The sequence below is a fragment of the Gymnoscopelus microlampas genome (assembly GCF_963454915.1).
Source record: "Gymnoscopelus microlampas genome assembly, chromosome: 21".
Classification (NCBI taxonomy): Eukaryota; Metazoa; Chordata; class Actinopteri; order Myctophiformes; family Myctophidae; genus Gymnoscopelus; species Gymnoscopelus microlampas.
The window spans coordinates 2476689-2491768 of record NC_139958.1 but is presented as its reverse complement, the minus strand read 5'-3'; the positions used below and the strand labels follow the sequence as shown (position 1 = coordinate 2491768).

The 15080-nt window shown below is 40.0% G+C and overlaps 1 protein-coding gene and 1 long non-coding RNA gene across 2 annotated transcripts; both read left to right on the top strand.

Moving 5' to 3' along the window:
- Nucleotides 1-3967: 3967 nt before the first annotated feature.
- LOC311037331 (tyrosine-protein kinase HCK-like) lies at nucleotides 3968-13522 on the top strand (the record flags this gene model as incomplete). The annotated part of the gene is made up of 9 exons (XM_084046458.1): nucleotides 3968-4019; nucleotides 6344-6481; nucleotides 6910-7092; nucleotides 7276-7352; nucleotides 8924-9077; nucleotides 10046-10177; nucleotides 11917-12071; nucleotides 12444-12486; nucleotides 13431-13522. 9 exons carry the CDS (start codon nucleotides 3968-3970, stop codon nucleotides 13520-13522), a joined length of 1026 nt encoding a protein of 341 aa, XP_083902584.1.
- A 278-nt stretch (nucleotides 13523-13800) lies between these two features.
- LOC311037066 lies at nucleotides 13801-14797 on the top strand. Its single transcript, XR_014599920.1, has 3 exons — nucleotides 13801-13887; nucleotides 14336-14446; nucleotides 14698-14797. It is a non-coding gene; the product is annotated as an uncharacterized lncRNA (long non-coding RNA).
- The last annotated feature ends 283 nt before the right edge of the window (nucleotides 14798-15080 follow it).

Here is a 15080-nt window from a genome sequence, read left to right as displayed (position 1 = left end):
GAAGAAGGGAGACGAATTCAAAATCTTAAAGGAGTGAGTGTGACACATTGTTCATCTTTAGTTTTCCATGTTTTAAACATATAGGCCTTTAGAACAAACACTTGAGGCTTCACATGTCTTATGTAAAGTTACTTATTATGTAAAGTGCTGTGATAAATGTTGTTGTAATTGTTTTATACAATATACACTGTGGTATTTATTTGTGAGCGTGTTAATCTGCTATATAGTTTGTTCTTCCTTCCTTCCTCACCCTCTCTCTGTATGCAGACCAGATGATGGGTGGTGGTGGGCTATGTTAATCAGTACAGGTCAGGAGGGCTTCATCCCCAGTCATTGTGTGACCACAGACCTGTTGGAGGCAGAGGAGACGCGTTTGTGAGCTTGAAGATCTGCTTTTTTTCACTATGATACGTGTGGGCTTTTTTGTTTGTTTTTCAGGAAAAGCAGTGTTTTTTCTGGAAAATGTATACATTTAATGTACTGTAGGAATGTATTGATATAAAGGAACTAAATGGGGGGCACGGTGGCTCAGTTGGTAGCGCTATCGCCTCAAAGCTAGAAGGTCCTGGGTTCAATTCCCGGCGTTGACGCTGTGTGTGCTGGGGGCGTGTTCTCTCTTTAAATATTTTGTAATTTGTGCAGTGCGATGCGTTGTGAGTTTGTAGATCTGCTATTTTCAGAGAGGGGTGTGTTAACTATACTTGATACATTTTGCACATTTCTAAAGTGACAGTTTAATGACTTATTATTATTACTTAATGACCATTATTTGGTTTGCACCGCGTTGATAAATGAGGGCCAGTGATTTCAGACCCGGAAGTACAGTAGTAGTTCTTAAGACTTTTAAGGCAGAATGAATTCACCCCCCTGACAGAATGGCGGGGTGGTGTGTTTAGGTTTGGAACACAGTTCTTATATGACGCGTCAGGGATGAGAAAAAATAAATAATAATAATCTTGGTGAATGAGACCCACTGTGTTTTAATATTTGCTTTTGCTATACTTATATTATGTTATAATTACCAGATAAAATGTTTTATTTTTATCTAAATCAATCTTTCTATAACCTACTGATCACCTGATGTGAATTACTGAATGTATTTCATTTTGATAATTCTTTTGTTTTACCCCTAGAAACCTGTCTGCCAGGATCTATGAATATGCGAACATCAATTATGTATTCAGATAATACACAATTAAGGGGCCTATTTTCACCGGTGCCTTACCCTTTATCCCTAAACTTCTTTGCCACTTTTTACTATTTTAAAAAACATTGTTTAAAATAGCCGATCTACAAGCTCACAACGCGTCGATGTAGATCGGCTAGTTGAACTATTTGAAAATGTTTTTAAAAAATGTCAAAGAAGTTTTGGGATAATGGGCAAGGCACCGCCGGCGAAAATGGGGCCCTTACTGTAAGGTCCTTTGTTTACCCACTAGTGAGTTCTGTTCAGTTCAGTTCACTTAGATTCAACTTTAATACAATTTACAACTTTAAACAATTTAATCACAGGTTTACAGGTGAAATCATTTGTTGTACTAGCTCCCATCATTTGCAGTTGAAAAAAGGGGGTGGGGAATATAGACCGAAAGGAAATAAGGAAAATATGTCAGAAATGTTTGCATATTATATGAATACAGTGAAATAAATGCATTATATACAGTACCACTTGTTTCACCTGTTAATTTAAATCAGGAGTAATTCATGGAATAATAATAATAATCGCTGCATGTTCACATGCATCCTAACAGAATCTTTAATGATTACACAGGTGACAGAAAATGTTTTTTTTCCCCCTCAAAGTGAGCAACACTTAACATTGTCATGCAGGAAAACAGGTCGCAGACTCAAATTGTTGCACTTTGCTACATTTCATCATAAAGGTTGTGAAGGTATGTAGACCCAGAGCTGGAAGCTCCATCCTGGTGATGTTGTATGTAGACCCAGAGCTGGAAGCTCCATCCTGGTGATGTTGTATGTAGACCCAGAGCTGGAAGCTCCATCCTGGAGACTGAAGAAGCTGATCACATTCTGGTCTCCTCTTGGGTTTGCTTCATGTAGTCCTGAATGACCTGGTGTAAAGGTGACCACTTGCTTATTGATGCTCTGATAGCCACGATCCACCTGTAGACAAACAAGCAAACACACACTATCACTGTTACAAGCAACTACAAGTTTTGATTATGTTTCAAGTCCCCTTTCAAGTTTCATTATGCAGAATGTCCCATTTCACAAGTTTTCAAATGTATACAAATCTTTTGAAAATAGCCGATCTACAAGTAGATCGGCTTGTAGATCGGCTATTGTCAAATGGCCGAAATGTATAATAGGGCTGAAGTGGTTACATCTACAAAGTAACTAGTAACTAAAGTTTTCAAATAATTGTAGTGGAGTAAAAAGTACAATATTTGCCACTGAGATGTAGTGGAGTAGAGTAAAAGTACTGAAAACTGGAAATACTCTGGAAAAATATATCAACATTTTACAGTACTTTACAGTACTATTATAATAGTACTATTGTACAGTACTTGAGTAAATGCACTTAAATACTTTACACCAATGTGTGAATATATATATATATATATATATATATATATATATATATATATATATATATATATATATATATATATATATATATATATATATATATATATATATATATATATATATATATATATATATATATATATATAGGGGAGAACGGGGTAAGATGAATCACCCCCTGTATCTTTAAAACTATACACATGAGTTGTCATGTGACCTTAAAATCAGGACATGCCCATCATTTCCACCTGGCTGTGAAGTCGAGAGACACATGGGCAAAGTGATGAGCATATTTCCACACACAAAAAAAGTGTTTTTTTGTTGGTCAAAGTAAATGTTTTACTTTTCTGGTATAATGATTTTTATTTTCTAAACTTATATATCATGCATGTTGGTGATATTCCAATGTATAAAACCACGTTTTATACATAAATGATTAGCTAATCTTTAGCTAATCATTTAGCTAAAGATTAGCCTGAAGCATTAAGCTAGCCAGGTTAGGTCAAAATGGTGGCCATGGGGCAAGATGAACCGTAAATTGAGCCAATTATCCTAATATTAATCCCTATTCATATGTTTAATTATGTCTTTGCTTCTCAAATTATGCTGGATGACCTTTCATTTGGATGAATACACGCATTTAGGAGAAGTTTTCAATATTGTATTAACAATTTATACAAACATTAAAAGGTTCTGAATAACAAACTTTATTTAATAGGGAAAGACAGGGCCAATCAGTCCGCTTCTCCGGAACTACTCTGCCGGAACTCGGGGGAGGCTCTGGCACGTGGAGGGACTAGGCTCTGTGGGTGGCCTCCTGGCCGGGCTCCTCCTTCGTCTCATCAGGTCCAGGACCTGAGCGCTGTACCAGATCCTCTGCACCATCCTGATCCAAACATTTCCTTCTGGATCCAAACATTTCCTTCTGGCGTGATGGTTCCTTGGGCCGATACCACTAGATTGGGCCGTCTAATGGTCAGGGCCGTGCAGAGAGTGCTGAAGGGGCAGGTGCACAAAATGTCCACGAAAGGGCACATTATGCGCACTGATTTTCGGGGTGGTCTTTTTGTGGGTGTCCCTCGTGCCATATCAGACCAGAAATGTAGTATTAATGGTATTAGCTCCACTTGCGGTTTGCTTGAATGGCCCTCCTTAAGGCCTCACCGTGGGTTTGTTGGGCTTCTTCCTCACGGAAGACACAGACTGGGGCGCTAACCCATACTGCTCCCGGTTTGCCACCTATTCCGGCTGTCACTCGTCTCTCCGGTGGTCACCAAACTATTCCTGGCTGTGTCTGTGTGTGTGTGTATATATATATATATATATATATATATATATCATAGCGTAACTAGCATCTATATCTAAAGTAACGATACAAATGTATTCACTCATGGCGGTCTTGTGTACAACGCTAACAACGATGAGGACCTTACCGTTTGTTCTCAGTAGGATTCTCAGCACAGAGGTGGAAGGTTTTGAACTCTTCGGACGGAGGTTTCAACTCAATCGTGGACTTCCTGAATCCGAGCGGCTGCTCCTTCACTGAATAGCCATGGAGATATATTCCACCTGGAGATAAATGACAGTGACAGTTAACTTTACTGTATCTCATCAGTGTTCACGTTAAATGTGTATTTTCAGACATTTAACCACTTAAACCGTCAATACTTAACTTAACCTTTGGGTCTGTACTTGGTCTGCTCTTTTTACCCCTCTACGCCAAACCTCTTTGCCGAAAATAGCCGATCTACAAGCTCACAGCGCCTCGCAGAGCGCGACGTGTTGTAAGCTTGTAGATTTGGCCTATTTTCGCTGCACAACATGGTTCCATAGAAGACATGCTGACTTCTATAGCAGTGGTTCTCAAAGTGGGGTTCGGGGACCCCCAGGGGTCCTTGTGGGAGTTCCAGGGGGTCCCCAGCAAAAGTAGTTAATATAGCATCACACTAATTTAACTACTTTAACCTTTTATACGTTGGCTATTCAAAAATATCAGATCTACAAGCTCATGAGCTTGTAGATCAAAAATCTTGAGCGTTATTGAACATTTTTAACACAAATCTTTGCTTCTGGGGGTTCCTGGCACAACATGTTTTCAGATGAGGGTCCGCGGCCAAACATTTATCAATTCGGGGGTCCTTGACAGGAAGAAGTTTGAGAACCACGTGATCTATGGAATCCAAATGACTGAGACCTTAATCCATGAATAAGGGTTCCAGTCACCAGGGCCTGTGCAGACCCAATTGCCGCTCTAGGCAAGCTACCCCGGTCCGCGGGAAATCTACCAACAGCTGCATATAGCAAAAGATAGCACACGCATTTCTCACCTTTCTCACTATGAGGACTGAACTAACTGGACAGCACAGAACAGTGTGAACATGGCAGGGTTGAAGGGACAGAGAACTGGGTCAGACAGGACAGAGCGGGTAATAAGAAACAGACTGAGGACAAAGGCAGAGAATGTTGGACCAGAAACAGATGCAGAAACAGAGACAACTTGAAAAGGTGCTCCTCGGAGCACAGGTCTCCGCCAGGTCAGGTACGTTATTGTGGCCTCCTGGTGGCGCTATAATAGACCAATGTGAAAGTTGTGCCATTTATTCTTAGGTCTTTCACGGCAATCAGACACAGCATTCATGATTTGAGGCATTTTGTTCCAAAAATGTGTTTTGCGAAATTAGACCTGCTGGTGGCGCTATAACAGGCCAATGTGAAAAGGGTGACATTTCTTCCTCAGCCTAGTGGGAATGTGCGTGTGAAATTTCACGGAAATCGCAAGCTGCGTTCATGGTTTGAGGCAGTTTGTTCAAAACGGACCAATCCTGCAAACTTTGGATGGCAGCCTTAACCAATGAGGTTAAGGTTGTGTAGGAGTAATGTGAAAGTAATGTGGAAAAATGGGTTTTGCACAAATCGGCCTCCTGGTGGCGCTATAACAGGCCCATGTGAAAGATTTGGTGCCGGAGATTTGGTGGTAACACACGGACACACGGACACACGGACGGACGGAGGGTAAAACATACTCTCTCGCCATGCCTTCGGCCTGGCGGAGACAACTAACTAATTGGCAGCCATAGGGAAACATACAGATGAACAGATCACATGAATTGAATATGTCACATTAGGACCACAATGGGAACAAATCCCCAGTACTTTTTTTGTGTTATCCCTTAGCCTTAATGTCTGACTGTACCTCGTGCTGTTTACATTTCTGACTAATAAAGTATTCAATCAATCAATCAATCAATATAAATGCAGACTACCCGTGGCAGGCTTTAAATACTAATAATGATGTGGTTTAATTTCTTTTAAATGCACAAAAACTATTCACATGGCTCTGTTGCATTTAGGGTAACTATGTAATGTGCTCTAAATCAGCACTGAAACACTTACATTGTAGCCTCCTATTTGGTCATAAAGACTATTATTGTGGCAAGACTCAAGACCCAATTGACAAGACTGACAGCATACAGACACAGTCTGCTTGAATGAAAACATTACAAAGCTTTTTTGCTCTGGCTCCTCATCTGAAAACAGAGTCGGTGGCCAAATTAAATAGATCTGCCATTGTCACTATTTCTTTATTGTGGGCTCGCTGCAGCAGCACACTGTTAGTGTCGAATATTCATACATACGCACATACATACATATTATGTAACGGCCGGGATTCAAACCCGGGTTCGAGGTTTATTTCACCCCAAAAACCCTAACCCACATGATAGTAATAGTTATTGTAGGGAATCCCGGTTCCATTTACAGTATTTTAACAAGTTATTTGTTTGTTTGATTACTCCAGAGCAGTCAGATGGTCTCTGCCAGACCCTGACAAGCCCCTGCCTCAGCACCAAGCCCCTGAAACCCTGGGAGGTCCCGAGAGAGTCATTGAAACTGGACAAGAGGTTGTGTAATGGGGAGTTTGGAGAAGTCTGGATGGGTGAGTCAAATGTATTCTGCACTCACAAAATAAGGTTCTTTACAATCATATTAATATTGGCATATGTAGAAAAGGAAATCAAATACATAATTATTCATCTTCATGTCATATAACTAAAGTATAAAGATATGCACATTACCCAATACCCTCCTGCCTGGCCTTTGCACTTTGCATTGTGAGACGTAATCATTTTTGGGGATGGACAAGTCAGTCAAACTTCAGTCCCACAGTTTAAACGTGTGTTAAACTGCATTGGTGGAAGTCTGATGAAGACCTGTAGTGTTCAGAACATCACTGTATCAAATACAATCATATGAATGGGAGCTGGAACGTGTGCAGAATCACCATAGAGTAAATATGGTTTAACCCTTAGTATAACGTAAGGGCAAAATGGCCGCTGTGTGACATAGTAAATGTTTCATTCTTAGCCACGTACAATAAGCACACCAAGGTGGCTATGGAGACCAGGAAACCTGACATGATGTCAGTGGAGGACTTCCTGTCTCAGGTCAACCTGATGAAGACCCTGCAGCACGACAAGCTGGTCAGCCTGCATGGTGTGGTCACCAAGGAGGAACCCTTCTACATCATCACAGAGTACATGGAGAAAGGTGTGTGTGTGTGTGTGTGTGTGTGTGTGTGTGTGTGTGTGTGTGTGTGTGTGTGTGTGTGTGTGTGTGTGTGTGTGTGTGTGTGTGTGTGTGTGTGTGTGTGTACATTTCTGGTATACAGGCACTACATACAACTGTCGCAGAGAAAGATGCTTATTACAAATGGTTGTAATTTGTTTACAGGTAGTTTACTGGACTTCCTAAAGAGTGATGAGGGCAAACACACTGAACTCCCCAAGCTCATCAACTTCTCTGCCCAGGTGAGCTTCTGCCAGTCACACATCCTCTAATAGATGTCCTATATCTGTTCAGTGTTGCCTCTGATGGTTGCTGTATGTTTTGGGGCAGCAGACAGAAATCCTTGTGTTGTTGCATTGTTCTTTGACTTTAAAAGCCATTTGACACAATCAACCACCAGGTCCTTTTATGAGGAATTACATGCCCAACTCTACTGATTGTAGTTTTGTTTGGCCATGTTGGTGAATATGTGCTGTCCCTCCCAAATACACAAAGTAAATGAAAGCACATTTACTTTTAGTTCCCCTACTGGTTAATGTTTTCCCTATTTTTCCCTATGGGATGTATTACAATACTCACTTCACAGACCTCAAATTCAGCAGTCTGTTTAGTTTTTTGGGCAGGCAAGAATGCTCAAATATGCCTGAATTACAGAATGAATGTGAATTTATTAAGACACAGGGGTGTCTGGATAGCAAAGTTGTTCTAATCCTCAGTCTCGGCTTTGCCTGGGTGCTCCAACAAACACACATTTAGCCAGTGTTCATGTGAAGGCAGCTGGTCAGGGAGGATGATCTCTGCTCTAGTGACTCCTACATGTTGGTCAGGGTGTCTGTTCACAGGGCAGAACTAATAGGCGTAGTTTGTTCCAATGCCTGGCCAATAGAGCCAAGGGGAGGGGGGAGCCCGACACCCCCATGATTTCTGTCTCAGCGGAACCCCAGTCTGGGCTACACTGTAAAATCCTCCGTCTTATTTAACTAACCATTACACTTCCTATCGGGGAGAGCCTGTTTGATTCTCCATACATCTATCATGTGTGTTTTCCACACCAGCATCTTTCTTTAGCACTATGGTCAGGGTTAATGACTGTACCAGTGATGTAAACTAATGTTTTCATAGACTGAGGATCAGGTCCAATAGCCATATGAAATCATATTAAAAGTGGAAACATTTGATGAGACAAATGGCGAGATCGCAAGTAATTCCCTATAAAAGTGTGAAAAAAAGCTTCTAAATATCTCAAACTAAGGAACACACACACACACACACACACACACACACACACACACACACACACACACACACACACACACACACACACACACACACACACACACACACACACACACACACACACACACACACCACCCAGCATAGTAAATAATGCTTCCTAAATTAGTCTGAATGTATTCTGCTTTGTCCAATGTGTGTGCATGGTGTCCTGGATGTTTGATTGATAGGAAATATAACACGTTTTAAAGGTACAAACATGCAGCATGAGTTAAAAACACACCAAATGGATGACACACAAAAACAAAGGCTTGTGTAGTTGTGGTCAATTTATCATTAACAACTCAAAGAGCTGGACAAACAGCAATGTAATAAAACAAAATATAATCTATTTTGTTGGTATTCGTGCATCCCTGGTCTTTTGTCGGGTTGTCAAAGCAAATTCTTTTTATTAAACTCCTCATCGTACTTGGTGATAAAGTGTTTCTGATTATGACATAATGTATTGAGAAAATAGTCCACATCTATTGTGTGGCAGACAGTGATTGACTGTTCTATTTCTGACTGTGTTCTCCTATAGATTGCTGAGGGCATGGCCTACATGGAGCAGATAAACTGTATCCACAGAAACCTGAAAGCCTACAATATTCTGGTCAGCAATACTTTAGTCTGCAAAATCTATGGCTTTCACCTCGCCAGAATCATTGAGGACAATGAGTACATAGCTGAGAAAGGTGAGACTATATCACTATTGACCCACACTGGGCTTTCATGTATTTCTACAGCTTTTACAGCAACTTTCTAACAATGTCTAGTATTCTGTCCTCATGCTTATCTGTGTAGTGGCAGAAAACCTACATAGAATCTCCCCCTGCATAGGTTGTGTGTAAACATATTCCTCCATGGTGTTTTTATGTTCTGGTAATGGAGGAGACAGCTAGGCTAACAAAACCTCTTTAGATTTCATTCATGCAGAAATACATGCATTGTAAGGGAAACTATACAGCAAATGAACACAGCAAAAGGATTTATACCTCTTTAACACATTTCATCCTGCTTTCTTTTCTCTTTTCTTCCCTTCTCTGTAATCTCTTTTCTGTCTTGCATAATTGTCGCTGTTGGGTGGGAACCTGCATGTCCACAAAATAAACTGTGTTCCAATAGATCCAATGTAGTTATTCATGTTTATTTATAAAACACACATACAAGGTTTGTGGCCAATAGAAATGATTGAGATTTGTTTTTTCACAGCTCTGTGTGTGTGTGTGTGTGTGTGTGTGTGTGTGTGTGTGTGTGTGTGTGTGTGTGTGTGTGTGTGTGTGTGTGTGTGTGTGTGTGCGTGTGCGCGCGCGCGCGCGTGCATGAGATTCTACTACAGCTGATTGAACTGTAATAAAATGTACAGCTTATGGCTCTAAGATCAAGAAAGACACAGAATGGGCGGTGTCAGAACTTAGCTACAATAATGGCGGTATTCACACACGCACACAGACGACAGATTAAATTTAATCTTGAATTTAATCTTGAATCTTTTCTCATCCAGAATCTCATCCATGGTGTGTTTCCTATTAGCAGTTTGTGGTTTCAAATTGAATGTTACCACCACCACCTGTGATATCAGATATGATGTATTGATACTGTGAGGCAATATTTTTACATGCAATATTGTTATTGATGTGACCCATTTCCTCTGCATGAACAGGAGAGAAGTATCCGATCAAGTGGACAGCACCCGAGGCCTGCATGTACGCCTCCTTCAGCATTAAATCTGATGTGTGGTCCTTTGGCATCCTGCTGACTGAGATCATCAGCTGTGGATGTGAGCCATACCCAGGTCAGAAACACTCACTACAATATCTCATCAGCACAAAGCTGATACATTATTGAGCTCATAATAGTGAACTCATCACAGAAAGAAGATTATTGTACATAATGTTGCTATGTTTTTCACTGCATGTGTCAGCTTCCATTTCAAGCATTAAATGGTCCTTTTTTAAGAGCTCTATGTCCTGCTTTTGATTCCACATGTGGTGCTGTGTCACATGTCACCTCCACTCTGCCTCCACTGTACTCTTCAATAGAACAGAAATCCCCCACAAATTCATTTTAAATATAGTGTCTTTATTAGAAAGATAACCCCTTGAGATGTATCATCTCATTTTAGAGAGGGTCCTTATGACAAAAATACAGAGAATACAATAGACAAAACAATACAACAAATACATCCATGCATACTGTACATAAACAGGACAAAACGAACTTGACAAAACAAAACAGAACAAAAACATAAGACATAAGCTCTCTTGAAACTGGCCGCTCCCACTCCGCCTAGATACCCACAAAATAACAGACTTCATGCATTAATGATGTATACATGTAAAGCTAAGAGAGCAAAAACAGGAGTAGCAGCTACAGACATTGCTTACATGCACATGCGGTAACATGCAATGACATGCCCATGCAGATACACATAATACAAACATGCACATGCAGTATATAACTCATAATTCACAGGGCAGATTGTAAGAGACAGAAGACAATCAGAGAACAATCAGAAGCCAATTAGAAGCAAGAGCAGGTTATTTGCAGATGAGTGAGAATGGATGCTTTAAAAATATTAAAGGAGTCGATAGATCTAAGGGAACTGGGGAGATCGTTCCAGTCGGATGGGCGCTTTATATTTAAAAGCACGTCGACCAACTTCTTTATTGATTCTGGTGGGGATGATGAAGTAAGGGTACTCTGTATTTCTTAGGCTGTATGGTGAGCTGAAAGGGCGTAGATATTGTTTTAAATAGTGAGGATAGTTAAAGTGTATGCATTTAAAAACAAATAGCAGCCAGTGAGAGTGTCTTCTAGATGTAGGTGTTAACCAATTAAGCGACTCGTACATGATACAATGGTGGGTTCTATAAGGACACCTCAAGATAAATCTACAAAGACGGTTTGTGTCTGAGGTATTTTGATATATGATATCTGCATAGTCTAATATTGGTAATAATAGCTGTGAAATTACTCTTTTTCTTGTCTGAAGGGTGAAACAGTTAATGGACCGGTATAATATTTTCAGACTGAAATTTATTTTCTGCACCACTGAGTTTATGTGTGTCTTAAAAGAGAGTTGAGAATCGAGCCAGAGGCCCAGGTATTTAAACTCATCAACTCTCTCCAACTGTGTTCCATCTGAGAAGTTAAGAGATAAGGGAAGGGAAATTGGTCTAGTAGAAAAGAGCATACTGACAGAATTGTTTCTGTTCAGTAACAGTTTGTTAAGGTGAAACCATCTCTGAACAGAGTCTAAGTCAGCCTGTAAAGTGCACTGGATTTGTGAAATATTTGAGTGGGAGAAGTACAGTACAGTATCATCAGCATACAATTGGATATGGGTGTTAGAGCAGATTGTAGGCAGGTCGTTAATAAAAATAAAGGAAAATAAAAGAATAAATAAAGGATTTCTCACCCAGGATATGTAGTGTCAATATCTGGTCCCACTAAAGCCCAGGAGTTCATTAAGTTACAGACATTTTAACACATCCTCCACTTACTCAATAATGAATGTGTTCCTCTCACCAGGGATGAACATTGAAGAAGTGCAATGTGCAGTGGAGAAAGGCTACCGTATGGAGCGGATAGAGAGCTGTCCTCAGGAGATCTACAACATCATGCTGGAATGCTGGAAGGACAAACCAGAGGACCGGCCCACCTTTGAATATCTGGAGTCAGTTCTGGTAGGTTTCTACCATTCTGGAAGATTTAGTGACAGCAACATTGAACTGTCACATGTAATTCATAAAAAAGCAAATTTATTTCTGCATATCACAGAGAGATGTACATGAGACATGATTAGACAGAGGTTGTGACAGCCATGCACTGCACTTAGACATGTGTCTGTTGTTCTCGTTAGGGTCTAGTGTTCATATTTAAACTATTACATTTCATGTCTGGAATTGTCATTCTTAACTTTTGGTTGGAGGTGTTACTTTTTGTCCAAATGTACTTACAGAGCATATTGTGCAACTGCTAAATGTTGACATTTTAACAACACATCAAAGTACACACTGGGAGGACAATGATTAATAATGTCTGACTTGTGGCTGCAGGGAGAAGATGAAGAGACCAGAGACACCACAGCAGACGAGACAGGTGAGATGTACCAGCTGACAGGCCTGGGCTTCATTAATATACATTTAATACACTTTAAAGGACACTTCTGAAGCTATAGGGAACCTGTCAGGTGTGAGTCAGGAGATGTGGAACCAAAGGCAAAACGACCGGAGACAGAACACATCTGATCTTGAGTCAGCAAACATTCCATTAAGGGGCCGGAAAAATCTAAAATCCAAATACAGGCACAAGATCAAAACCACCAGAACTAGCAGAACAGAATGTAAGGAATACTCAACAGAAGGCTATAGAGTCAAAACAAACTGTTAAGGAACAAAGAGAACAGTGCAGTACACAGGATGACAACAACTAGACACTAGTGAACATGATGGGGCCACTGGACACAACAGGTCTACACTAAACTGGCTGAACAGGAGAGACAGGGTCTGGACAGTAATAAACATAGGGGCAGGACAGTACAATACAGTACAGGACAGTACAGTACAGGACTGGGTTACTGGACAGGACCAGACAGAACCAATAGAGTGGGAAGTCATACGATATAGGAACACAGGCGTGAACTAACAGGACTGAACTAACAGGACTGAACTAACATCATCCTTCATCCTCTCTTACATGCATCCCTCATCCTCTCTCTCTCTTTCATGCATCCCTTCATCCTCTTTCATGCATCCCTTCATCCTCTTTCATGCATCCCTTCATCCTCTCTCTCTTTCATGCATCCCTTCATCCTCTCTTTCATGCATCCCTTCATCCTCTCTCTCTTTCATGCATCCCTTCATCCTCTCTTTCATGTATCCCTTCATTCTCTTTCATGCATCCCTTCATCCTCTCTCTCTTTCATGCATCCCTTCATCCTCTCTTTCATGTATCCCTTCATCCTCTTTCATGCATCCCTTCACCCACTCTTTCATCCATCCCTTCATCCTCTCTTTCATCCATCTCTTCATCTCACCCTGTAGAACATGTCATCGCTCTGTACGACTTTGAGGCCGAGGAAATGGACGAACTGAGCTTCAAGAAGGGAGACAAACTCAAACTCTTAGAGAAGTGAGTGTGACACATTGTTCATCTGTAGTTTTCCATGTTTTAAACATAGAGGCCTTTAGAATAAACTCACAAACTAGAGCTAAAAACTTGAGGCTTCACATGTCTTGTATGAAGTTACTTATTATGTACAGTGCTGTGATAATTATTGTCATTTTTGTATTTGTGTAATATACACTGTGTTATTTATTCGTAAGTGTGTTAATCTGCTACACTACAGTATATAGTTCGTTCTTCCTTCCTTCCTCAACCCCACCCTCTCTCTGTATGCAGATCAGACAAAGTGTGGTGGAAGGCTATATCAATCAGTACAGGTCAGGAGGGATTCATTCCCAGTAATTATGTGACCACAGACCTGTTGGAGGCAGAGGAGTAAGTAGTATATATACACTGTATGACTGTTATGTATGGGTTAATAAGTACTACTATACACTATATAACTGTGATAAGTAGTATTATATATCAACATTCTTGAGAATTGGGACAAATCATGTCCTACCAAAACATTTCAAATTATTATTTATTAACACACTCATTTAAAACAAAGTTTGGTTAAAATATATTCTTAAAGGATTTATATGAATTACATAAGATTTATACAATGTTTTGGTCTGGTTTCCTTTTTTTCCCATCTAAACGTGTACTCTGACACTAAACACCCTTGTTAAGACAACGATTCACAACTTCTTTCCCATGTTTTGTTAAAAGCATTAAAAAAGATTATAGCTACTGTATATGTATTGATGACATAGGAGTAAGAATGTACTTTTGCCATCAGCTTCTTTTAAAAATGTGTTTGCCCTTTAAACTTGTGTCCAAGATCGTTGTCAACTCCATCAGTAGAACATGCCATCGCTCTGAAGGACTGTGAGGCCCGGGACGATACAGAACTGAGTTTCAAGAAGGGAGACAAACTCAAAATCTTAGTGAAGTGAGTGTGACACATTGTTCATCTTTAGTTTTCCATGTTTTAAACACATAGGCCTTTAGAACAAACTCACAAAATAGAGCTACAAACTTGAGGCTTCACATGTCTTGTATGAAGTTACTTATTATGTAAAGTGCCGTGATGTTGTATTTTTATACAATATACACAGTGTTATGTATTCGTAAGTGTGTTAATCTGCTATATAGTTTAATCTTCCTTCCTTCCTCAACCCCACCCTCTCTCTCTCTATGCAGACCAGACAAAGTGTGGTGGAGGGCTATGTTAATCAGTACAGGTCAGGAGGGATACATTCCCAATCATTATGTGACCACAGACCTGTTGGAGGCAGAGGAGTAAGTATATATACACTGTATGACTGTTATTTATGGGTTAATAAGTAGTATTATACACTATATAACTGTGATAAGTAGTATTATATACCAACCATTCTTGAGGATTGGGACAAATCATGTCCTACCAAAACATTTCAAATTATTATTTATTAACACACTCATTTAAAACAAAGTTTGGGTAAAATATATTCTTAAAGGATTTATATGAATTACATAAGATTTATACAATGTCTTGGTCTGGTTTCCTTTTTCTCCCATCTAAACGTGCACTCTGACACTAAACT